Source organism: Rhipicephalus sanguineus, chromosome 5 (assembly GCF_013339695.2).
Source record: "Rhipicephalus sanguineus isolate Rsan-2018 chromosome 5, BIME_Rsan_1.4, whole genome shotgun sequence".
Lineage (NCBI taxonomy): Eukaryota > Metazoa > Arthropoda > Arachnida > Ixodida > Ixodidae > Rhipicephalus > Rhipicephalus sanguineus.
Genome location: NC_051180.1, coordinates 16,668,769 through 16,695,945, shown reverse-complemented (window position 1 = coordinate 16,695,945; position 27,177 = coordinate 16,668,769). Strand labels below are relative to the sequence as shown.

The 27,177-nt window shown below is 43.9% G+C and overlaps 1 protein-coding gene across 1 annotated transcript in view; it reads left to right on the top strand.

The window, feature by feature from the left end:
- Positions 1-24,757: 24,757 nt before the first annotated feature.
- Positions 24,758-27,177, top strand: part of LOC119393288 (uncharacterized) — a 32,559-nt gene continuing 30,139 nt past the window's right edge. The window contains exon 1 of the mRNA XM_037660221.2: positions 24,758-24,908. Coding sequence (XP_037516149.1) covers positions 24,816-24,908 — 93 coding nt within the window. The 5' untranslated portion in view covers positions 24,758-24,815. The remainder of the gene's footprint in view (positions 24,909-27,177) is intronic.

Sequence of the window (27,177 nt, the reverse complement as noted above, 5' to 3'; positions counted from 1 at the left end):
CGACGATATTGCAGATACGGACGCGGACTCTCAAATGACACTGAAGCGTACTAGGTCGCCCCCTGAAAAAATGTCTCCTCATAAGTCGAAATCAAAAAAGTACCTGTCAAAGAAAGACTACTTTGAGAACCTCTCTAAGAAAGACTTCTTGAAAACGGATATATTGGATCAAGCAGTTTCGGCTACTGTTCTAGCATCGAAATAGGCTCCCTAAACATTTTGCAGTGGAATTGCCGATAGATTGTTTCGGCAGCCACAGATTTATCATACATTTCTTTACAACTTTCCCCAGACCTCATTGTTCTCCAAGAAACCTGGCTTACAAATAGTCAAAAATTTTCTCTAAAAAAATATCAACTATTTCTATTGGATCGACCTGGCAGAGGAGGTGGACTTGCCTTCTTAGTATCAACTAAGTTTAGTCACAGAGCCAAGATATCTTATCAGTGTATGGCTACTGACTGTGCAGTTCTCGTATTAGACGTAACATTGCCAGACTGTTCTCCTTTTTCTTTTGTTAACGTATATTTTCCTGCAGTAGTGCAAGACACGAGATGCCTAGACGTCATGTTACCTTCCTGCAGAAAGGACATATTACTGACTGGGGACGTCAATTCACACCACGTGTCTTGGGGTTTCAGAACAGATTTAAGTGGAAGACGCTTGTGGGAATGGGGTGCTGACAATAATCTATCTTGCTTGAATTCGCACGTTGCTACTTTTGTTAGAGGTCAGTCTAAAATCGGCAATAGACTTGACATTTTTCGCGCTCCTCTTTAAGCATATCTTCGTGGAACACTTTAGACTGCGCTACAAATAGTGATCATCTGCCTATTACCTTTGACTAACTTTCCGAGGATACGTTTCGCCGAAAAGGTTGGCTCATTCGTTAATTATGTAAAATTACAAAAAGACTTAAAGGCTACTTTGATTGCTCGCAAGGACATGCGGGAAGATATTAGGGCTATGAGCCTGTGTGCAGTATTGAAAAGATCATTAAAAAATTCAACTTTTAAATTAAACTCGGGCACAGGAGGATCTTTTAGTCCATGGTGGAACGCAGAATGTATGAGGGCTTATAGAAAACGAAAAGCTGCGTGGAAACAACTGCTAGTCAACCAATGCCCCAAAAATTTGTGTGATTATAAATTCATAGCAGCTGATTTAAAACGCACTATACGCAAAGCAAAAGATGACTACGATATTAACAAATTTAGTTATCTTTCTCGGGCTAAGAATAAAAAAGCGCTTTTTAGATTTTGACGTTCTCGAAAGATGATTCCACCGTCAGAAAATATGGATTCTTCAATTCTTTCACCCCGTGAACTCTGTGAATTATTAGAAAATATTGCTAAAGGATTAGAAGATAGATTTAAATCAACTATGCCAAAATACATTGTGAACCCAATTGCAGGTGAGAACTTCGATGAGGTTAATGTAGAAGAACTGGCGGATGTAAGAAGGCATTTAGCTCCTGCAGCACCTGGACCAGAAGGGGTGACCTCTGCAATGATAAAAGTAATATTCGAAATATCGCCAAATGAAATCCTTAATCTGGTCAATTATTCTTTGAAAAATGCTTGGATACCTGCAGATTGGAAGCTATCCAAGGTAATTCCGATACTTAAAAAACAGGGAATTGGATTTGCCCTTGACAATATAAGGCCAATATCACTCACGTCTAACCTGGTTAAACTCATTGAAAGAGTTTTGAATGTCCGGTTAAATAAATATATAGATGATCAATCAGTACTAAACCCCAGTCGAATTGGCTTTAGAGCTGGATGCTCAATATGGTGTGCGCATGTTGATTTAGAGAGTCGCATACAGCTGGCTCGGCGTCGGCGAGTAATACTGTGCGTTAGTTACTCTGGATTCAGCTAAAGCATACGATAAGGTTGAGCATTCGATACTCATTAAACAGATGGAAAATTACCGGTTTCCAAACTACATAACAGCGTGGGTACCAGAGTTTTTAAGAGAAAGGGAATTTTATTGTTTTAAAGATGGTTGCTCATCTAATAAATATAGGCAGAAACGTGGCGTACCACAAGGGGCCGTGCTGTCGCCCGTATTGTTTAATATATTCTTAAGCTCCATTCCTACTCATCAGGATATTCAATTGTATGTGTACGCAGATGATATTGCTTTCTTCGCGTCAAATAATGATCTGCACTCACTATATCAGACGTTACAAAATTATCTCAGTATACTAGAATCATGCCTTCAAAATATTCATATGACGTTGAACGTCAAGAAAAGCGCGCTTCTTGCGTTCTCTTTTAAGGAGCCTGTCAATATCTCGCTGACTTATAGTCAAGAGCTCATTCCACAGGTAGATTCCCTTAAATATTTGGGCATCATATATAATAAAACATTAAACTGGCGAAGTCATATTGAAGAAGTGTACTCTAAGGCAACACGTGTAATGGGGTGGCTGCGGAAGCTTGGTAACCGTAGAACGGGATTGCGAAGAGATACGCTGATAATGATTTATAAAATGTATTTGCGGCCTATCTTGGAATTCGGGTGCGTTTTATTTTCTGGCAGCGCAACTTATAAAATGAGACCCCTAGTACTATTGGAAAGGGAAGCTATGTGTTTGTGCCTTGGACTTCCAAAGTTTGTTGCTAACAATGTGTTGTATATGGAGGCGCAACTACCTTCTTTGTTAAATAGATTCAAATTACTTACTGTTCAAACATTCCTAAAGATATACGATTCGCCTCAGAGACGATCCCTTTACGTTTTCATTAAAGAACCGAGTTTATTCTTTGAAAAACATTGGTCGCGACTACAAACCCCACATATTATATTTGTACAAGCATTGCTAGAACCACAGAATGTAAAAATTAAACATATTGGCTCAACAGGTAATCCTAATTCAAATCTTCACATACAATTTCATGATATGTTTCCTTCTAATGCGAAACAAGTGCCATTTCGGTATCTAAATAACCAGTTAGAAGATTATATAGCTCATCTGAAAATAAACAATATAATTGCGACTGATGCATCAGTATCAAAGGAAAAGGCGGGGGTTGGCATCTTCTCTCCTTTTCTTGACTGGTCTTTTTCGGTTCGACTTCCAGATTACACTTCTATATTCATTGCAGAATCATTGGCAATTGTTCTAGCATTACGCAAACTTCCCTCAGGTGAATCAACAGCAGTGATAATTACAGATTCTCTCTCAGTATGTACTGCACTTTCTGCGACAACAAATTTAACACTCATTCGTTTGTTTAGTCACCTAATACCGGCAAAATTACAAAAAGTTCAGTTGCTATGGGTACCAGGCCACCGCGGATTATCTTTGAACGAAATGGCTGACTCATTAGCCACAATCGCCCTGAGTGGACCCCTCATCCCAATTTTACCAGATACGGCTTACGCGACAGCATTGAGAGTTCATAAATGCTTGTTTGCAAAGCGAAATAGGCAAATTCTCATTGGGTAAATTTAAAGACTTCGCACATCTAAGATATGGCTGGAATAAATAGTGGTGTTTATCTCGCCAGTTAGAAGTTTCATACAGCAGATTAGGATGTAGGATTCCGCAATTGAATTATTGCCTAAATAAAGCTGGACTCAAGGCGTCCTCGTTACGCATGCTTTGCAATGAAATTGAAACAATAGAGCATTACTTTTTACTTTGTCGCCGCTACTCTAATCAGAGAAAAAGATACCTTGTAGCGCCATTTAGGAAGTTAGGATTAGCAATGAATGTTCCAGAAATTTTATGATTTGGCGGCACTTTGTTAGGGTATAGCCACAGGGATGTCTGCTCTGCTGTGCTCGATTGCATCTGCATGCCTGACATACTACTTTTCTTTCCTTCTTTCTTTCCTTCTTTCTTTCTTTCTCTCTTTCTTTCTTTCTTTCTTTCCTTCTTTCTTTCTCTCTTTCTCTCTTTCTTTCTTTCTCTCCTTCTTTCTTTCTTTCCTTTCTCTCTCTCTCTTTTCTTTTCTTTCTCTCTCTTTCTTTTTCTTCTCTCTTTCTCTCTTTTCTCTCTTTCTTTCTTTTCTCTCTTTCTTTTCTCTTTCTTCTCTCTCTTCTTTCTTCTTTCTTTCTCTTTCTTTTCTTTTCTCCTTTCTTTCTTTCTTCTCTTTCTTTCTCTCTTTCTTTCTCTCTTTCTTTCTTCTCTTTCTCTCTTTTTTCTTCTTTCTCTCTTTCTTCTCTCTCTTTCTTTCTTTTTTTTCTTTCTTTCTTTCTTCTCTTCTTCTTTCTTTCTTTCTCTCTTTTCTCTTTTCTTTCTCTCTTTCCTTCTTTCTCTTTCTCTTCTCTTCTTCTTTCTTTCTCTTCTCTCTTTCTCTTTCCTCTCTCTTCTTTCTTTCTTTCTCTCTTCTCTTTTTCTTTTCTCTTTCTCTCTTTCTTTCTTCTTCTTTCTCTCTTTCTTTTTCTCTTTTCTCTCTCTTCTCTTTCTTTCTTTCTCTTTTCTCTTTCTTTCTCTTCTTTCCTTTCTTCTCTCTCCTCTCTCCTTCTTTCTTCTTTCTCTTCTTTCTCTTCTCTCTTTCTTTCTTTTCTCTTCTTTCTCTTTCTTCTTTTTCTCTCTTTCTCTCTTCTCTTTCTTTCTCTCTTTCTTTCCTTTCTTTCTTTCTTTCTTTCTCTCCTTCTTCTTTCTTTCTTTCTCTCTTTCTCTCTCTCTTCTTTCTTTCTCTCTTTCTTTTCTCTTTCTCTCTCTTCTTTCTTTCTTTCTCTCTCTTTTCTTCTTCTCTCTTCTCTTTTTCTCTTTCTCTCTTTCTCTCTCTTTCTTTCTCTCTCTTTCTTCTCTCTCTTTCTTTCTTCTTTCTCTTTCTTCTCTCTTTCTCTTCTCTCTTTCTTTCCTTCTTTCTTTTCTCTTCTCTCTCTCTCTTTCTTTCTTTCTCTCTTTTTCTTTTTCTCTTTCTCTCTCTCTTTCTTTCTCTCTTCTTTCTTCTCTTTCTTTCTCCTTTCCTTCTTTCTCTCTCTCTCTCTTTCTTCTCTCCTTTCTCTCTTTCTCTTTTTCTTTCTCTCTTTCTCTCGTTCGCTTTCTTCCTTTCTCTCTTTCTCTCTCTTTCTTCTTTCTCTCCTTCTTTCTTTCTTTCTCTCTCTCTCTTCTTCCTTCTCTCTCTTTCTCTTCTCTCTCTTCTTTTCTTTCTCTCTTCTTTCTTCTTTCTTCTCTCTCTTTCTTTCTTTCTTTCTCTTTCTTTCTCTCTTTCTTTCTCTCCTTCCTTTCTTCTTTCTCTTCTCTCTCTTCTTTCTTTCTCTCCTTTTTTCTTTCTTTCTCCTCTCTTTCTTCTTTCTTTTTTCCTCTCTCTTCCTTTCTTTCTTCTCTTCTCTCTCTTCTTCTTTCTCTCTTCTTCTTTCTCTCCTCTTTCTCTCTCTCTTTCTTTCTTTCTCTTCTTCTTTCTCTCTTTCTCTCTCTTTCTTCTTTCTCTTTCTTTCTCTCTTTTCTCTCTTTCTTCTCTTCTTCTTTTTCTTTCTCTTTTCTCTTTCTCTCTCTTTTCTCTCTTTCTCTCTCTTTCTTTCTCTCTTTCTCTTTCTCTTTTCTTCTTTCTTTTCTTTCTCTCTTTTCTCTCTCTTCTTTCTTCTTTCTTTCTCTCCTTCTTTTTTTTCTCTTTCTCTCTTCTCTTTCTCTCTTTTCTCTTTCTCTTCTTTCTTTCTCTCTTCTTTCTTTCTTTCTCTCTCTCTCTCTTCTTCTTTCTTCTCTTTCTCTCTCTTTCTCTCTCCTTCTTCTTTCTTTCTTTCTTTCTCTCTTCTTTCTCTTTCTTTCTCTTTTTCTTTCTCTCTTCTCTCTCTCTCTCTTCTTTCTTTCTCTCTCTTTCTCTCTTTTCTTTTTCTCTCTTTCTTTCTTTCTTTCTCTCTTCCTTCTTTCCTTTCTTTCTTCTCTCTTTTCTCTCTTTCTTTCTTTCTCTCTTTCTCTCTTCTTCTTTCTTTCTCTCTTTTTCTTCTCTCCTTCTTTCTTTCTCTTTCTTTTCTCTTTCTCTCTTTTCTTTCTCTCTTTCTCTCTCTTCCTTTCTCTTTTTTCTTCTTCTTCTCTCTTTCTTTCTTCTTTTTTCTTTCTCTCTTTCTTTTTTCTCTCTCTCTTCTCTCTTCTCTTCTTTCTCTCTTTCTTCTTCTCTTTTCTTTCTTTCTTTCTCTTTCTCTCTCTCTCTTCCTTCGCTTTCTTTCTCCTTCTTTCTTTCTTTCTCTCTTTTCTCTCTTTCTTTCTCTTCTCTCTCTCTCCTCTCTTTCTTTCTCTCTTTTCTTTTCTTTCTTCTTCTTTCTTTCTCTCTTTCTCTCTTTCTTTCTCTCTTTCTTTTTCTCTTTCTTCTTTCTCTCTTTCTTTCTTTCTCTCTTTTTTCTCTTTCTTCTCTCTTTCTTTCTTTTCTTTCTTTCTCTCTTTCTTTCTCTCTTTCCTCTTTCTCTCTTCTTTTTCTCTCTCTTTCTTCTCTCTTTCTTTCTTTCTTCTCTTTCTTTCTTTCTCTCTCTCTCTTCTTCCTTTCTTTCTTTCTTTCTCCTTTTCTTTCTTTTTCTTCTCCTTCTTTCTCTCTCTCTCTTCTTCTCTCTTCTTTTCTCTTTCTTTCTCTTTTCCTTCTTTCTTTCTCTCTCTTCTTTCTTTCTTTCTCTTTCTTTTCTTTTTCTTTCTCTCTTTCTTTCTTCTCTCTCCTTCTTCTCTCTTCTTTCTTTCTTTCTCTCTTTCTTCTCTCTTCTCTTTCTTTTCTCTTTTTCTTTCTCTCTTCTCTCTCTTCTTTCTTTCTCCTTCTCTCTTCTTTCTCTCTTCTCTTTCTTCTCTTCTCTTCCTCTCTTTTTCTTTCTTTCTCTTTTTCTTTCTTTCTTTCTTTCTTTCTTCTCTCTCTCTCTTTCTCTTTCTCTTTTTCTTTCTCTTTCTCTTTCTTCTTTTTTTTTCTCTTCTTCTCTTTCTCTCTTTCTCTCTTCTTTCTTTTCTTTTTCTCCTCTTTCTCTTTTTTCTCTTTCTTTCTCTCTTTCTCTTTCTTTCTTTTTCTCTCTTCTTCTTTCTCTCTCTTTTTTCTTTCTTTCTCTCTTTCTTTCTCTCTTTCCTTCCTTCTTCTTCTTCCTTTCTTCTTTCTTTCTTCTTTCTCTCTTTCTCTCTTCTCTTTCTTTCTCTCTTTTCTTTCTCTTTCTCTCTTCTCTCTCTTTCTTCTCCTCTCTCTTCCTTCCCTTTCTTTCTCTCTTCTTTTCTTTCTTTTTTTTCTCTTTCTCTCTTTCTTCTTTCTTTCTCTCTTCTCTCTCTTCTTTCTTTTCTTTCTTCTTTCTTCTCCTTTCTTCTTTTCTTTTCTTTCTTCTCTCTTCCTTTCTTTCTCTCCTTTCTTTCTTCTCTCTTCTTCTCTTCTTTTTTTTCTTCTCTTTCTTTCTTTTCTCTCTTCCTTTCTTTCTTTCTCTTTCTCTCTTTCTTTTCTTTCTTTCTCTCTTCTTCTTTCTTTCTTTCTTTCTTTCTCTCCTTCTTCTTTCTTTCTCTCTTTTTTTCTTTCTCTTTCTTTTTTTCTCTTTTCTTCTCTCTCTCTTTCTCTTCTTTCTTTCTTCTTTCTTTCTTTCTCTCTTCTTTCTTTCTTCTCTTTCTCTCTTTTCTCTCTTCTTTTCTTCTTTCTCTCTCTCTTTTCTTCTCTTTCTTTTCTTTTTCTCTCTCTTTCTTCCTCTCTCTTTCTTCTTTCTTTCTTTCTCTCTTCTTCTTTTCTCTTTCTTCCCTCTCTCTTTCTTTCTTTCTCTCTTTCTTTTTTCTCTCGGTCTCTTTCTTTTTTTCTTTCTCTTCTTTCTCTTTCTCTCTTTCTTTTTCTTTCTCTCTCTTTCTTTCTTTATTTTTCTCTTTCTCTCTCCTCTTCTCTTTTCTCTTCTTTTTCTCTCTCTTTCTCTTTCGCTCTTTTCTCTTTCTTTCTTTCTCTTTTCTTTTTTCTTTCTTTCTCTCTTTCTTTCTTTCTCTTTTCTTTCTTCTTTTCTCTCTTTCTTTCTTTCTTTTCTTTTTTTCTCTCTTTCTTTCTCTTTCTTTCTCTCTTCTCTCCTTCTTTCTTTCTTCTCCTCCTTCTTCTTTCTCTCTTTATTTCTTTCTTTCTTTCTCTCTTTCTTTTTTTCGCATTACACAATGCTCCCTGCTAAATGTTTCCTTTCTCCATGCCGGAAATCGGACTTTCATTCACGTGCTTAGCAGCGCAACTCTTCAGTTGCTACAGGCGACAACGACAGTCATGCGTTCATATCCAGGCAACAATGACACGTGGAAACGTGAACCTGACAAGTCACCTCGATAAGAGATTAGGTTGCCATATCAGGAACGGCTGATCGTCGACAAGCCCACGATTGAGAGAGCATCAATTATTAAAAATAAACGGTGCTTACAAATACGCGTGTGACCGACGCGCCTTCGAGGCCGCATTTCTGTACACTCGCCGGCGCCAGGTTTTTCCGCGTACGAAGCCACCGAAATATGAGTCATAAGAAGTTACATTTGAAAAACATTTACATGGTTTTTGCCCTGCTAGCCTTTCGTGTCAAGCGTCAACTCGGACGAGCCAGAGCATGCAGCGAAATCCGCCTTTTTTCAAGATGCCAAGGCGGATGCGCCCTTCCCTTAGCGGAAAAGTCGCGAAACGGCTCCTTATCTCCGAACGTTCCGTTCTGGCAATACCGGTTGCCCGGACCCTACCAAAACTGCAGAAGGCAGCAAAAGGCGGAATGTAACTGGCCTTACATTAGCTGCACCGCGAGTGGTGACCACTGGAAGACAAGGAGTATTGTCACCCTATTGACACTGTGCTTACCACGCACGAACGCAAAACAAGCATGGACAGTGACGGTGACAAAAGAATGAAGGAAGGAAATTTCAAAGGCTCGTTTCTTTGTTTGACACAACCTTAGTGAAAGGGTGACAAAAGAAGTTACTTTAGAAAAACGATAGAGAAATTATGGCATACGATCGTTAAACCGAGCAACCAACCTGGAGCTGAAGGGCCACAAAGAGTCCAGTGTTTGTAGCATGTCAAGCAGCGGCCGGCGAAGTTTCTGGCCATGTGGGATGCGTAATGGCGGTGGCGTTACGTCGCAGGAGCACGGGGAGTACCAAAAATTTACGCAAGCGTGGCCCACAGTTTTCGCAGCGTGTTCGTACACGTACTATCGTGATGAAAAGAAACGCGAACAGTGGCAAGCGTGGCTTTCGGCACAGTCAAACTCCGGCATGCCTTGACTGTCGCTCGGCGAATGTGCGCTATCGCACTGCGTGTGCGTATCATCTGCCAGTCATACCTGGTACTCGGCACGCACTGCGATGGCACCAGCAGGAGCAGTGTGTGCGTGTTCGAAGCGAAGCGAACGGCGCCCGTGCAGGATATGATGCTAAAATCAAATGCTGATTGATTGATTGATTGATTGATTGATTGATTGATTGATTGATTGATTGATTGATTGATACGACGTGAAATCGTGTCCCAATACGTTTGAAAAGCCAAGCAACGTAGCTTAACACTTCCGTGACAGCGCCTATTCTCATCTTTACTATGCTAACGATAACTTCAAGTTCAAATTTTGGCGCTCTCTGAGCGCTTCTGGACAGCTAACGCCATTTAAAGGCTAAAAGGAGGCAGTATTTTGTAAGTTTCGCTTCTCACTTTCTTTTTTCCGCCGCGGGGGGACTTTTAAAGCTCCTTCGCAGTCGAGGCCGTGGGCGCTCGTGGTTTCGATTATGGCGTCGATGCCGCTCGCGGGTGCTCCACGTAAACGGCGAATTTCGATGGATTCCGATGAATCTGAGCGGCAGTCTCTGGATGGTGGTAGCATCACAGACACGGAGTACGGACGGCGATAGTGCATCAAACCACGCCGAAACATCAGCAGGTATCCGCCGGTAAGTTTCGCACTCTCTTCGGGCCGTTTTATCACTGCCTCGCGTTGATGTAAACGGATCCGGTGAGTACTAAAGGTCACAGCTCTTATCTGCAAGGTGTCAACTTCGTTCGGGCGGGAGCGTTTGGCACGGGCCAGCAGAAAGAGCGGAGTTATCTCCCCGAAGACGGCGCAGAGTGTAGCTTGACCTAGAGCTTCGAAGTGCCGCGTGGTGGCTTCAACGTGTTGTTTTCCACCGCAGAAGTCGTCACAGAGATATGCAACCACACAAATAAGTGTGTGTGGATGCATATTTTCAAAAAGCCAACGCACATTAAGAGGTACGGATCCTGGAGGGATGTCACTGAAGAGGAGATGCGCATGTTCCTCGGACTTCTGCGGTGTACACTGGAATCGCCCAAGTCCCGCGCCTACAATGCTATTGGAGTCGACGACACATATTTCGAGGCCTTCTTCCACCGTCAGTGACCCCACGGGAAAGGCTCAAGGCGTTGCTTGCCTTCTTGGGTGTCTCTGATCCGGAGAAGACGACCGTCGCATCCCACGGGAAGTTTCACCACGTGTCTTCTCTGCTGCAAGGCATGAACGACTCATCCGCGCTATTTTTTCAACCGCGTCGGAACCCTTTCGCAGATGAGAAAATGGTGAAATCTGAAGGTCATTCCTGTATTGGACAGTACATGAAGGATAAAGTGGTCGGACATGGATAGAAATTATGGGTTTTTGCAGATTCGGAAACGGAATACACTGTTCATTTTAACGCATACGCGGGAAGGCACCTCAGCTCGCCTAGCACCAATTATAAAAAAAATTGAAAAATACCAGAACTACAAACTATGTCACAAAGAAAGGAAAGTTGAGCAGGAAAAAAAATGTTTTCTGCGAGACATGTGCAGCCAACCGTTGTTTCACCGCGTCGAGAAACTGCTTCGCGCGGTGGCATGATAGGCACTAGTGCTTATATTTTTGTATGTGTGTAAATACCTTTTGTACTTACAGAGCTTATAATGCAATGTCATTCTATAAGGGCTTCGTGTTCAAAACCTATATTTCGATTTTTTTATGTTTAACCTGTACAGAGTAGCATTGATGGTTTTATGACTTTTTTCTTTTTGTTACATATTTATATGTTTTGATAATTTTTTATAATATTCCATATAAATTAGTTGTTTTAAATTAATACTGCTAGAAATACAAATTCTTTCTCTATCATTTGATACTCTGCACTTTAGCATCATTCAATTTCTGTGGCAGGAAATAAAATATTTCATGGACTACCCAAAAGCAACCGATTTTTCCGCGGTCACGAAATTATTAAGACCATCTTACACGCCTAGCCTTTCTTTAATTATTTTCACGTGCTAAAACGCAGCTTTGGTAACTTTACTGTGAGCATGCTGGACGATGTAGTTACGCTGTATTTCGTGTAAAATGTTTTAGATTCGTGTTTCTAATGAAGAGTTGTTTTGAGTACCGCACTCGAAAATAAATATGTCCATATCTGTATAGCGCCGCTGCTACATATGCTGTTTTGTTTCTCATTAGGGAACTATGAGCACCCAGCGTCCCACGCGTCTGCGTTTCACCTGGCGCGTATGCATCGACGGGACGCGGCACGCTCAACCGGGCGTGTAAATTTCACTCTCACGCGCGATGTCGCGCACTGTGAAATGAGCGATCGAGAAAAAAAAGTGCCAGATAAATATAAATGTTATCTATTATAGCGGCAGCAGGGCGGCGGAAGCAGAGCGGCGTGCGCTGTCGCCACGCTATATACAAAACGGCGCGGCGTGGTGCTAGCTCCCAGGTGTGCAACCACCGCTGGCTGGCGCTGCGCGACCCACGCGTAACTGGACGGCATGGCAGGTACAAAAAAGTACCGTGTTCACGCGTAGATAACAGTACTTCTTTCCTTCTGGTAATATCATTCCAAGCAATTTAGCGAATTTTGGGGTTCACGAGCATATGTGAGGTCGGCAAACTCCCTCATGAGTCGACTCACTCAGACTCAGATCGAGCCGTGAGTCTCAGTCTCAATGAGTCAAGGTGAGCAATATTTTGTGAGTTTGAGTCCTACTGAGTACGGTTGAGGAAATTTTTGGTGAGTCTGAGTCCGAGTATGCCTTAAACCCAATATACATTTCTTGAGTGAGTCTGATGAGCTCCATTTTTTTTACGACTTATGCTTACGAGCCGCATGTCCACGACCTGATTATCAAAGCGAAAGCCTTAAGATGCCTCATGACACGCGAAAAGTTCGAAACACTCCCCCTCAGCGTTTCTTTCCACATCATACATTTCGCAGTGTGTCACTCAAGCCAGCTTTCGAGCAGAAAAAGTAAGAAGAAAGTGATACCATTTCTTGCATGATATCCGCGGTCCTTCTGGTAACACAATCTGTACGACGCGCTTGTGAGAATAGACCTTATGCAAAATTGCTGCCATCTAGAGGCCGCCGTGCGCATTTCCGCCATGTTCAAGGCTAAGCGCGATCCGCATGTGCACACACGGAGCGTGCGTATCAACGTGTGGCAGCTGATAGGAGCGGCAATGCCACCATATTTTCTTGTGCCGTGTTGCTCAGATTGAGGAAATCGCGTTGCTGAAAAAAAGCTTTGCAGGAAACTAACCTTCACGTTATTAGATTTCCTCACCGCCGACGAGAATCAGCAGATCGTTTCGTTACTCCGGCTACTGCTTATGACTAACGCCGTGTTCACGCTCACCGTTCTTAATATATGCGGTATGTGACAGCATCGGCACTCATCAGAGAACACTCTTTCATGTCATGCCGGAACGAGACACTTTTCGCGCCGTGTGCTTACAGGCACAGACAAACTCGCTTCGTGTACGAGCTTCAAAGCTGCATCGCGGCTACTCGCGTATGCCTGCGCTACTGTTGACATTACCTTGTTTATTGCATTACGATAACAATTACATGTTAGACAGGTAGCTCGTGCGCGTCATTGATTCTCAGCGAACGGACCGATTGTGCTGCAGCGTGTTGTTTGTAGTTTGTTTTCGATTTTGGAGTTTAACAAAGTAGCGTTTGGTGGGATGCTTTGCGCGTGTATTGCTTCACTATGCGTATTTTTCAAGCATTTAATGTGGTATCACTGCCCGATTCAGACGGGTGGCCCGGATATCCTGACCGACCCCCACCCCTTACCTTTTTTTTTTTGGTTAATTTATACCCGCAGAAGAGCACATCAGTTGCTCCCAAAAGCTGATTACCCTTCGGAAAAGTTCTGTATCCACCCCTGTGTGCTAGGTAATTTTAACAGGTGTTTCAAGTGCGTGGCACTTTTCTTATGAAACTAAAAAACATGCTATTCCGGGAAATGTGCTGAATTCGACCGTTGGTGCGCTACCGCTGGTGGTTTCGCAGGCGTTCAGTCGGCGACGCAAAACTGCCTTGCCGCTACGGGTTGACATTGTAAGGCACCAGTAAGCCCCGAAAGCGACGATGTGCACGTGATTTTGGCGTATCGTGTTATATAGGAACACATGTCGGAAGGATATTTAATAAAACACCAGCTGATCGGCATCTACTGCTTGGAGACACAACACTTTTCATGTTCACTTTTCACATGCGTGAGATGCGCAAATATCTTACATTTTAATCGTGCAGTAATTTTATACATAACATACGTCGGTGACTAAAGCTGCGAAATATTTTTTTATTTAAAAAATAAAAAAGAGGACAACGGCTTTAATTTAAAATTAGATGCACAACACATCATCTCGACATTAGGCTGTCCCTTACAGGGGCGTAGCCAGAAAATTTTTTCGGGGGGGGGGGGGGGGGGTTCAACCATACTTTATGTATGTTCGTGCGTGCGTTTGTATGTGCGCGTGTATATATGCGCAAGCAAAACTGAAAAATTTCGGGGGGGGGGGGTGAACCGCCCCCCTCCCCCTGGCTACGCCCCTGGTCCCTTACGAAATACGTTTTAAATTGGGTCCACAGCACTTTCTTTCCGTCATCGCTGTGCCTAGCCGTGTCGCGCGTTAACGCTTTTTCCATCCATCCTATACTACACGCATGATATTCAGATAGCTAACAACGCTTTATTCGCTACATTGAAAACAGACAGACCAAATTTGTAACCTTTCATTCATTAAAGTTTCATTCTCAACGACGGCAGGTCTACATGTAACTCGCGGTGTCAAACTTGTATTTTCTTCTCGCTTTGAGGCAGTTCTTTACATGTAATAACCGTCAACGTAATAACTAGGAAATGCCGGTAACACACTCGTCTGACGTTTTTATGCCCCGATTGCCCACTATCAAAGCAGATACGAGCCAGAAGTTATAGCAGCGACAGCAATACGATTCGGCCACAAGCCTCCAACATGGCGCCGAATGGGTAGCTTCGTCAAACCTCCGACAGGTGGCAGCAATTTTGCATAAGGTCTATACCCCATGCTGTCCAGAAGATTCCTCCTTCCAGAGCGAAATCTCTTCATATGCTGGTAACATGTGGGCAAATACGGTGTATCGCAGTGCATGTACGCCACCAGTTGATCATTCGCGCCGTGAGAGGAACGTGACAAGCAGCTCGTGCGGTCGGTGGAGGTTGTAGTATACAGTCCGGCATCTGCCGGAATATAAACTGCGGGCGCAGATCGGAGAGGAGGCAGCAAGATAAGTCTACAATGACCCAAAAAAAGCTACAACGATGACAGCAGGAAAATCGCGAGTAAAGATGTGAGCGGGGCTCAGTGAAGCGAGAAAGCGATCGCTGCATAGAACTTCGTGCGCTCATACACCAGGCGGAACGACACGTGCTGCGTTGCTTACTACTGAGCGTTTGCGTTCAACTCCGCATTACTTTTAGTGTAGCTGCTGTATTGCATTCTTAGTCATTCTTACTTTTTTTAGGTTATCCTGTTACGAAGTCGACAACTGAGTCTAGAAATTTTTGCTGACAAGGTTTTGGCAGTCATATGCCAAACATTGCAACGGTACCTCATCTTCTGTGACGTTTTATGGACTTGCTACGCATCATCACGCGTGATAACAACTATAGTGATAAGATTTCAGCCAGCTGTTGGTCAGTCGCGTCCAATGAAAGCGTTTTAACTCTAAGGCCGTTACGTTTAGCACGTATGATCTGATGTCTGTTGCAGCAAAACGGTAAGTTGGGCCAGTTGGTTGGGATTCATTTTTTCACTCGGGGACAGCGCAACACACGAGGACAAAAGAGAAGGAAACGGACAACACGGCGCTGGTGTTGTCCGTTTAGCGCCGTGTTGTCCGTTTCCTTCTCTTTTGTCCTCGTGTGTTGCGCTGTCCCCGAGTGAAAAAATGATCTGATGTCTGTTATTTATAATATCAGCTATGTCACTCGCGCAGTAACGTAGAACGCTGAGGAGAGAAAGAGAGAGGTAAACATGAGGGAAATGCATGGAGGTCAACCAGAATTGAAACACCCGGTTTGCTATCTTACACTAGGGGGACAGCGGGCCATATGTTGTTAAAGGACTGTAATGTTGGCAGCACCGTTATGAGCAAATAAGTGGTTTTTGTGATGTATTTTTCATAAGGTGTTGTGCCGGGCCCCCATATCATCAAACCACACCTCCATATAAGTGTCACTCATCACCAGTCACATGCGATGTCTGTAACATTTAAAAACTTCAAAAGTCTGCGGGATAGCTCATAGGCCTCCGGCATGTACTACGTTGTTGCGTCGCGCTGCGCGCGCCTTGTTGGTAGCCTGCCCGCGCCTTCGCTTTTAAAAAAAAATGGACACATTTGCAACATAAGCTGAAAGGAGGAAACCGAGCGGACATATTGCCTGCAAATTTCGCAAGGCTAGATTTCGCAAGTCCTCTTCATAGAACCAAATCTGTCTTTCCTCTTTTTTGGTGGTATACAACAAAGACACGTAGAAATATTGCGCTTGATGTCAAGTCGTTTAGGCTCTCCGAGAGCGAGTGCCTTTAGTCCGTGATGTTACTTATCCTACTGTCGTGATTGTTAAATAATAGGGAAGTTTTGTTAAAGTAACTAAGGTTTTCTAATAACAGACAACATTTTAAGGAGCACACTATGGTGAACCGGTGTCTCTCTGAGCATCGAACACAGCAAAGGACTGCACGCATGGCCCGAAAAAAGAAACAAAAAAAAAAACAAGGCGACGCTGCCAGCGGATGCAGGTGTTCTGAAAGGAAGTGATGTACACCAATAAAAAGTATATCAGGCAACAACGTCAGAAACAACGTCGGCCACCGACATGCACACCGCAGTCTCTGGGACTCACGTTTACTTCAACTGTTTGGTTTTATTTTATGTTCTTTCTTCATGCATAGGGAGCTTATGACACGTGCGATTAATCTGCAAGACCCGTTTGTACAGGGAACATCAAAAGACACGTCCGCATTTTTTTACAGGTGTCCTCATTTTTATGCTGCCTATATTAGGATCACCGGTGTCCTCCTGGTACACTTCCGGTTCAAATATGCAGAGTGTTTTACGTAAGTAGAACCACATATTAAAAATATATATAATAAACTGGATAATCGCAACTGAATGAAACCAACTACATATGGTTTGCTGTCGTGCGGCACCCGTTTAGGTAATTTTTTTTTATATCGCGCTTAGTTGGTTCGTTAACTAAGATCAATTATGCAAAATTTTTAATATTTACTTTTGGGCCAAGTGCGTTTCGTTATGTTCTATAGAAGGCATTCCAAAACAACCGATCCAAGTTCTCGTGGCAGCGTACGTTTTCCGTGGTGATTCTTCCCGGCGTTTAAAGAAAGCCTGCGAAAGCTGAAATCGAGCTAATGGCGCGTTCACACTTGGCCTCGATGGGGGCGAAAGCGGCAAAACTAACCGGAAATTCACTCGCTTCGCCGCCTAAGCGGCCGGAAAACCACGCCGCGAGGCGGACGCGAAAAAATCGGTCCGAGACCGATTTTTCCGCCACGCGAAAGCGGATCGCCTTTCCGCTTCACGGGAAGCCGTACTTTGGCTGCGCTAGCTCAAATCACGTGACGTAAACAACAGACCGCAAATTCAACATGGCGGCCAAGGCGTCGGCGGTGGCTCACATCGGCGCATTTGCAAACTACCCGTCCAGCACGACAAGACTCACAGCCTCGACAAGGACGCGTTCCTCGAGAACCTGGTTTGGATTACGATTGACAAGAACACTGGAAGTAGAAAAAGGTGTAGCAGTAGCGAGTCGGCGTGCCCCAACGTGTCTCGCTTCTTGCAAAGCCGGGTGAATCCGCCGCCGCAGCCACTGCTGCCGTGTCCGCTTATGTAGTTTCTGCTGGTGTATCTCCCGAAACGGCGGTTTGAAAAGGTGAAAGCTATTTATTTTCCGTGTTTTGCATGCTCAATTTGAATTCGGTACGAAATTAAATGCTCAGGAAACGGGGAAAAGAGAATGAATTCTCGAAGTGGCGAAGGCGGCGGCGGCGGCGGCGGCGGCGACAGCATGCTGGAGAGGCAGAACAAATGTGAACATTTCCGACGCGCGCGAAAACGGTTTTCCGGCCGCTCTGGCGCTTTCGCTTTCTCTTCGCTTCTCAAGTGTGAATGCGCCTTAAGTGACTGCGCTCGTGCGCGACCGTACTACTGCGCTCTCAAATGTGCTTTGAGTGAAGCAACCGGCGCGCGAGCTCCGGGCCCTGCGTAAACACCGTGCAAAGAATGGCGCTTACAGACGGATTACAGTGGTTTTTTAGGGGTGGTTCTTCATCCTTCAAAATGCTTGTTCAAAGCAGTGGTTTCAGAATGGTTTGACCTATAGTTCGCAAGACAGTAGATTCGCCTTGGTGTTTGACGTTACAGGTCAAAGCGCACGAAAAGGAGGAGATAGCGTGAGAAAGTCGACCAGATGCACGTTTGGTTTGCTACCTTATATACGCCGGGGATATGTCGTAAAGGACTGAAGAGAAATAAGAGTAAAGCAGGGAGAGATGTATTAACTGTGTGACCACGCAACGCTGCTGTCACGCTTACAGTCACGGGCTTTCGGAAACTGTAGCAACGTAGAAAGTGAGTGTCTAAGACCTCACTTGTCAGGGACTGCATCATCTATAACACGCGTATCAGTGATGTGGTATGCAGACTCCGATGCGGCTTGTTTTGAACCATCTCAAAGTCTTGAAAGGTTAACAAAAAATCTAAAGAAAGCAAAGAAATCTGAGTCTTAAGTCGCAACTGTAAGGAGCCATTCTCTGAGGCTCTAATTTTCAAAAAAATGCAAGGCCTATCCTGTGGAATGCTTAGCGCACAATATCAGAGGCTTCGAACAAGCTCGTGCATGCTTAAACGACGCGGTTTCACGAATGCAACAATAGACATTGTCCAGCGGTATACGTAATCGTGGCAGAAAAGCCGTGGACATGATTGGAGTTGGGATTTGGAACGTACTTTGCCATAAATAGAGCAGCGTGCATATGACATAGAGCTTTTTTAGATATTCACACCAGCGGCCTTATAGCTGACATTTATAAAGAAAAGATGCATGTTTACATTTGAAACCCAAAAACGGTCGCCTGTGTTTTGACTCTTAGGTGTACGGGCACTGTTGTTGAGAGCACGATAATAAGTCGTCATAGAAGCCTTCTAAAATATCATAAGAAATGCTTACTTCAAGTGAAAAACAATCGTAGTCGTCATCATATTTCGTAACACGGCATTAGTTGTACTGATTGACATACCTTATCAGGTCCAGATGAAACGTTCAACCGGATAAACTTACCAGTGACAATTTCAAGGTAATAATTAAACGGTGCCATGCCTCATGGACTGACGTCATCGCGAAGCTATAGTTCACAGTCAAAATGATCAAACTATAGGTACGCTATGCATGCTTCTTTAATTGAGTACATATATCTTCCCTTTGTGGTGCCTGGGGAACAAGGGATGCGAGATGCGTTTCTAGTGAGTGGGCACTATCAGAAGCCTATACTGTGCTTCTTTGTGGCATTCTAGGAGAAAGTGTTGTGTCTTGTGATAACAACGCTCCTTTTGGCTTCATGGGCGCCAGAAAATTGATCGACCGGTGCGATTCATTCAAGGTTGAACCTTGTAAAGGTACGTTGAATTGCTGTAATACACCATTGTAAAAGAGACACTACATGGAACGTGCGTGCGGCAAATTTTCAACTCCACGCTGCATGATAGCAGCGCCCATTTCACGCTGATAAGTATCCTCGCTGTTATCCCGGCAGAGATAAGTCCGACACAGTGATCAGTAGAAGCAATTGTCCCTATGTAAGCTTTTCGGCTAATACTTCCGGATGCGTAGTTATCCCATAGTGTCAAATGACATCTGTACCTTTTTCTTGTCTGAAATCGAGAAAGGAAGAACTTAATCGACGCGATCGACGCCGCATCACGAAAGGTGTCAGAAATATATACTCCACGCCGTGGCCTGCGCCATTAGCTCCGGTAGCGCGCTGTCGGAGCTAACCGCGGAGGCCGCATCCATCGGGTATTCGGGGAGTATATCTGTCAAACAACTATAATCGTCATCTGGCTTATCTGCGTTTCCTTTCTTCAAAACCCGGCTCTCGCCACTTTCCTATAAAGAGTGCTATGTCACGCTAATAGCGCGCACGGCGTTCGTGACTGAGAAGGGCCGGGACCGCCGTGATAACGAAAGGAAAGTACGCGAGGGGTGACGATTATAGTTGTGTGGCAACATTACTCCCCAAACGCTCGATTTTTTCTTATAGTGTAGCTTTAAGATTTAGTGTCTCATGAGGCCACACTCAGGATGACTTGCAACTTAACAACAACGATGCTCATTCGAATTTTTTTTTTTTTTGTAAAAACTGATCGACAGCGAAGGTCCTTCGCTATCAGTCAGGGTTCATTGTCTACGTTAAGCTCAGCGTCGCGAGTTCATAAGAAGCGTACGCAATATACGCAGGAACCAGGTGGGAGGCTAGAGGACGCCCAACGCCGTGACGGCCTGTCTGCGCTCGCCGCCTGCAGCAGAGCGTTCGATGAAGGAGAGACAGGCCGGTACCGGGAGGACGCCGCCGGCTATTCGAGTGTGACGTCGCGCTCGAGTACGGTACCGGCGCACCATGTGCGTCTCTGTCCGGGTGCCACGTGTGATGCGCGAGCGAGCAAGCGCCGGCCGGCCGGCGCAGACGGCACGTGGCGTCCGGCGTCAGCCACGCGTCGGAGTCGGCTGTGCGGTTACGACTACAACTTCCGAACCTACACCCTCCTTTCTAGCGCTGCTACTGGAACGCCCGGCCGCGCGGGAATCGGAAGCGGTGCCTGACGCCAATCACTTCCGCTAGTTTTGTTAATGAGTCCACGTGCGTGTTATAGGTGTAACGGGCATGTCAGCGCAGGGGGGTGACAACGAGGCGATCAGCTGCGATGCGGCACGCTGATTACGCCTCATTATGCGCCCGATGCAGGGAGCATGTACCACGTCAGATGTGCTATGCGGTGTTGCACGTGCAGTTTGGTTTGACTGGGCGCTACTCGCGGCAAGGATGAATATGACGAAAGGCAAATATCATCTGACAGCTTGCAGCACGAAGCCACAATTTAGAGTTTCTTCCTATAGCTTAACGTCATATACAGGTGGAAACACTTATCTTTTGCTTCTTTCGTTAAGATTCCTTCAATTAGGAGGCTTTCGCAGAATTTGGTTCGTTGTATTTAGTCAATGTGCTTAGAGATATCGATGAATTCAACCTGGCGCAGCGATCTGCTAGCCTTTAGATCCGACGGTAAAGCCGCCTTCCCGAGAAGTCCCGGGTCCGAATCCCTGACCAGGACCAATTTTTCGCAAGCTGAGAAGCTTTCTATATGAGAAATCAGTTTGAAATTCCTTTGCTGCATCGAGCCACAAATGGGTGAATGACTTTTTTAGGGGCGAAGCTCCTTATAGCGGCACCCGTTCGTCCCTCGTAGCGTAGTATGTAACCAGTCTTACGCTTTGACCTGCAAGGTGGTGCCGGTGGGAGATTTTTCCTGTGCGTTGTTGAACAATAAAAAATTCGCAGCGTTAGCTAAAAGCCGACTTCTTCTGTCTCTCATTCCCATTAGCAGCCATTCTTTACCTCCAAGGTAGTGCCTGGTGAGATTTCTCCTGTGCGTGATTAAACAATAAAAATTTTGTTCAAAACGCCGTTGATTGATGAAATAAACCAACAAAAGACGCCAGATGTTTTGTAAAAGCAAAACGAAAGAACGCCAGATGTTTCTAAAGCAAAACGAAAAGACGCCAGCTGCTTAACGAAAGACGCCAGATGTTTTCTAAGCAATGGTTTTCTAAACAATGAAAATTCACAGCGTACATGTAAAATTAAAGTGTGCTGCAAGTCGTCATAACTCATCGAACCTTTAGTATAAACGCGCCCGATCTCACGTCGGTGATGATGTACTGGGCAGAATTCACGGAAGATTCACGGTTTACCGATGAACCTCCGCAGCTTCGCCCACTCATCATCATTCACTCCGTGGATATGCTGTGATTTTTTTTCCTTTGAGCCAGCTGCTTAGCCGTACTAGTTAACATTAGACAACGGTTGGACGTCATTAGCCAGAAACCCCAATTTCTCAAATAATAATAATAATTGTTGGGGTCTTACGTCGTAAAACCACGATATGATTTTGAGGGACGCCGTAGTGGAGGACTCAGGAAATTTTGACCACCTGGAGTGCACCTAAATATAAGTACACGAGCCTCTAGCATTTTGCTTCCATCGAAATGCAGCCGCTGCGGCCGGGATTCGATCCCGCGACATTCGGGTCAGCAATCGAGCACCATAACCATTACCCCACCGTGGCGGGGTCCAATTTCTGAGAGGATGTCTCGCAATAACAACGTCGAACAGCCCGACTGACTCGCTATGTCATGGGTGCTGCACGCCTGGCAGCACGCTCTCTTCTAATAGCTTCTGTTGAAAATCGAAATTATAAACCACGTCTATAGGAAGCCTCTAAATGACTCAAAGAATGTACAATGAGAGGAAAAATAAAAATAAAAACTCGGCCGAGATGCGAAATGTCACGACATTTTAAGAAAAACATGACATTATCGGTGCAAGCGCTGTCTTTTCGTTTGTTTTGCTTCACACATAGAAATAAATTATGCATAAGCGTGGAAGCCGGTTTCACGCCGACGCTGCAGCTGCGACTTGTGAAGCGCATTATTCTATGAGTCAGCGCTCACGTAGTCATTAAAGTTGCTCAGCTGTTAACTTGTGCGTGGATTTCAAAAACGAGCAATATAGGCCTACGCTTTAATTAATTGTAGGGTGTACACTGGGTGCCTAGCTAATGATAGCCAGGATAATTTATTTTTAATTACTTTTCTTTAATTAACCAAGTTACCGATGCACTAACATAATATCGTTGGTGAAAGTGGACAGATGATCAAACACCGCGTACGACTAATAACGGCATCTCGTACGAGTTTTTCCTTTCCTTTTTTTAAGCATTTCTAAACTTGGCTGGGACGCTCAATACAGAGCAGTGGTACAGAAAGAAAGCACATTGTTTCTTTACGGAGTCGTCGATGGTCATTTCCACGCCTAGACTGCTATATTTTTATAGCCTCGTTATCACCCATTTGATAAAAAAAAATAAGAAGACAGGCATGTCAAACGCACATCTTTCAAACTGCATGTGAAGAGAAGGAGGTAATTAAGTGCTTAGATAGCTACAACGACGCCCTCATTTGTGTTTACTTTCATCGTATAAAACGTGTCGTCTCATGGCATTCGCAAATTAAATCAAAGTTGGCCCTTTTCCTTCTCTATCCAGCAGACGCAGAACACCGCATCATGCTGCAAGTAATAGCTACTGCACCGTAATATCTGAATCGGATGACAGGTTGTCCCTGGGAGTTGAAACTAGAAACGGCCGCCACGTGAACCCTAAATAAATTAAGCTGGTCTAGTGTAGGGCTGTTTGTGGAGTTGTCGGGTCCCACCTGAGATGCCAGTGCGGTTTGCGAGGTTATAAGAACTAGCGATGCACGTACAGTGCTAAATGATCGACGCGTATTCCCTACAGGAATATTCCCAAGAGGTGAAAAAATGTTTTGCTGGGCGAGTTGGTTCATTGTCTTAAAACCCTAAACTGTGACTTAGAGCTGCTTTGCCGCAATCTGTAGCAGATCTTTGGATGGATTCGCTTTTTGATGCGTACGCAGGAACTCTGCTTTTATTTTAAGAGGAGAAAAAATTCTGGGAAGGAGCTTGATTACATATGAGGACATGGTGTTTAACATCAATACATTCTGCAGCATTATATGGTAAAGGTGGCGGTCATGGTGTAATAGAGCTGAATGAATCGTACAGTATGAAATTATTTAGCGTGATAACGCACATACACTTGAAAGAGGGAAAAGAAAACCAAGGCTGAGACAGGTAGCAGCCACCAGAAGGAGCACTACTCCTGCCTGCTCTTCGCGAGGAGGAGACGGAAACAAAGAAATGAAAAAAAAGAGGAAGAAAGAAACTAAACCTGTACATCCAATAAGCAATGAAAAAGGTTAAAATCAATATACCGTAATCATGAGTGGCTTCAATGCGCCATTGTGGTAAAAGTAGGCTGCAAAGGAGGCAACAGCTAACTATAGCGTCGCTTCTATAAATATAGTAGAGAAGTTGTCAGGCATATATTGCGGAAATAAATTGTCCATAGCGAAAACATTCTTCGCGAAATACACTAATCGACACTGGACATGGAAGTGCATGTGCGTACGAAACAAACGACAGATACGTAAAAGAGTACCTTTCAGTCTTCCAACCATGACAGCCCGCCTCTTTATTTTTTCGTTTATCTTGTGATACGTTGTGACATTAATGAACCATTCCTTTATTATCAACAAGCTCAAACGCAAAAAGAAGAAAAAAGCTCAAGCAAGCTATATGGTTCACTTACCCTCACTATTGTACACTCCTATTTGTGGCTTAGCTTCCCGCGCCGATTGTTCGTGAGTGCAACAGCTGCGGCTCGCTTTCCTATATAGCAGCTAAGGCGCGACGCGGTCGCCTGGACAGGCCAGCGGTCTTGGGAAGGGGCGATAAAGCAAGACTGTTAAACATCGCTATATGAAAAGGATCTATTTCTGAGAATACCTTGCCGTTTGTGTTTTAGCCGAGTAACAAAAAGTCTCGCTATCTCTAACGCAAGAATAAACGACAACCAAGGACAGAGAACACGATGGCGAGCGTTTAAAAACAAATAGAAAAGTTGTTCGCGGTATTAACTGTTATGGTTGCTTTGTATGAGTTGTGAGTGAGCAAGCAGAGTCCTGCGTCCATGGGCGAACACTTGAAGTTTAATGTTCTTCAAAGACCACGCTCCTGTCGACGTGATCGAAAGAAATTCATATCTGGAATAAAAGGACGACAGTGAAAGCCTACTCGCTGGGCACTGTCTATTTCAATCTACAATGCATCTCTCTTGTAGCATTTGCTGCTACGCTGTACGCTACGCGGCCATTCGCACTAAAAAACTCGGCCCTAAACTCTCTCGCCTATCTTCTCGCCAGGCCAAACAACAGGTTGCTCTCAAATGCAGCAACACGCGCACCATCCCTAAACTCCGACATCCGTATATGCTTTGTGCCACATTCCTCGCATCCACCGGTAAGCACACCTACACAGAAGCATGCATCGCTTCCAAACGTGGTCTCTCCGCGTGTGGCTCGTTCGAATCGCGGGAAAGAATCAAGCTACAAAGAGACCCAAGGGGGGGAATAAATGAAAAACAGAGCGTGTATTTGCAGCGCGAGAAAGAATACGGGGTCCATGAGGGCATCGGAGGACAACAACAATGGCTGCCATCGCGTAGTAACCCCGCTCTCCCTGACGCGAGATCGCTGGAGCGCGCACACCGTGCTCGCGCGCGCCACGCTACGCGGCCGGCACCGCGTGCGCTCTCCTATCAGGCTCGCGCGAAGGCGTGGCCCCGCGCGCCCCCGCTCCGCCCCGAGGTCTGCCGCCGACGTCACGCATTGGCAGGCCGCGGTATTCACGCAACTGGTCTGCCGGCTGCTCGTGCCAACATGGACGAGGGCAACTCGGAACCGCAGACGAAAAAAAGACGACGCCTGGAACCGCCGCAGACTGCACAGGTCGCCGTTGTGCCCGATGGCCAGGTGAGGGACACCAGCGACCCTTGAGACGCCCCTGAGAGACGTCCTAGCCCTTTCGTTGCCCTGTTCCACGGCACGCGCTAAGCCTAACGCGAAACCCCCGGCTCAAGCCCCGCCGAACAGCGATTTCGCTCCCTCAGACTCTAGCTGCGATGTTCTCGATCAGAGATTACAACACAAGCCCACGCGCGTGATGCAATGAACATAGCGATGCATGACCTAAGCGTTCTACACGATCTGACATGAAAGAGGACGCTAGAAGCCGTCGAAGAGGGACAAGCGGCTTGGGCTCTAAAACGCGCGCTCGAGCTTCTATAACGCGCAGGAATTGCGGCAGCGTCTACTTTAATAGTCTACCTGAGGCGACTGACTGCGTGTCGCGTGATGTAAAGATGAAAGCTCGATTTAAAGGGCTGTGCTTGCAGGGTTGTAAAAGAGGTACTCTCACAGTACCCGTGCCACATAAGCGATGAGGGACAAACCGGTAAACTCCCGATGGTGCAGGCATCTCTGTAATATCGGAAGCACGAGTAAGCCTAAAACGACGAAGCCTACGTGCGGGCACATACTGACCGAACCCATAGCACCGATGTTTTCTCACGTTCATCCACCTTTTACTCTTTGGTGGCACCATCAATTCGCTCGATTTAACTCGGTAGAGTTAGCGCCGGCTCGCGACAGTGTGTGTTGCTTTGACACCGGTTCCGTCGGGGAATAAGAGCGCGCGTGACGAGGTTTGTTGTTCTCTCTCTGTCAAGAAAGCCGCTGCCGGCAAACTTGTGCATGCCAGCCGCCATGTGGCTTGCGTGTGCCTGTGTGCTTGCCGTTACGCCCACTTTTTGACGCGCCCGTTGGTGTGTTCGCTTACACGTGTGCTGCGTTCCAGATGCCGAACAATGACCACATCACTCTTGTACGTCAGATCTGGTTGCGGTCGTCGTAGGTTCCTAAAATTTCGTTATAGCTACACCCGTCCAACGAGCGATCGCTGAGCTGCTACAAAATAGTGGGGCTATTTTTCTGGAGATCGTTTGTTTTCGAAATTATTTGCATGAAACAAACGAATTACAAATATTCGCCGAAGGCCTGAAACAAGCTGGTGTTTTTCGAGGGTGGTGATATTGGTTGTCGCGGTTCACTCATAGCCTGTTCGTTCGATAAAAAAATGGAAGAAGAAAAAAAAAAAGAAAAGCTCGGGCTTCTTAAATTTCATACCCGAGCCACGGTTTCAAGAGCTTCGTCTTGTGATTTCGCAATCATTCTTTATTTATTTACATGGATTCTGATTCTTTCTACATGGGAGGAACTCCTGTAAGTAAAGCCTATGTTGAGGTTTTGTGCGTTCTAGAATTACAGCTTTTCTTCGCTAATCAAAAAGTGACTATAATCTACCCTACATTTCTATAAATTTCTATATAGCGCAGTGCTATATTTATTTATACGCTATAAGCTCTTTACAGTATGCGGTGTTCTCACTACTGTCCATATCATTCGCTTTCATTTATTTTTGCATGTACATTTGCTTTACAGATGTCCGTTTGCCGCTTATCTCTTTAGCATTTCACTTCGGCGTCCCTTTAGTTCTTCAGCCAGATTTTTTTTTTCTCGGTAAACAACTGCGTGTGCACCGCCCGTAAACCAGGGTATAAAACTCATAAGTGTTCTTACTATTCCGCTCGAAAAACACTGCATTCTTTGGGGATACCAGAAGCAGGTGTGACCCTCATTTCCAGGAAATCGAGGCTTGAAGCACCTAATTTTGGCTCGTAGAACATGCCTTGTGTGCTTCCACATTTAACATGCAGCTGCTGGTCACTGGTGGCAGCAATACACAACAACGCGCAGGATTAAGACCAACGTAGATACGCCAACCTATGCTACTGTCACCGTAGGAAAGCGCCGGCCGCCTTTCGTGTATGCCGCGTGGCGAGTTCCATGTCCTTGCCATGACTGTGAACGCAATCCATGCTCAATCCATATCCAGTGCTGTTCCCGTGCTTTTTACTTCACAGCTCGCCGATTCTGACGAATACATGCAAGGCGAATATTCGAACTCTCGGAACCTTACATGGCCGCGCGCTACACACGTACACAAGACTACCACGGTGCGCCCCTATACTGACGCTGCAATCATGATCGTCCGGGAAGATCAATTCCAACACACGTCGGATTTGAAAATCTCGCTAGACACATCAAACATCTTTGCCCAGTGCCCAGTCATGATACCAATGCCTTGCAGTTTCAGGAACAGCAAGTCACATTTTTGAAAGAC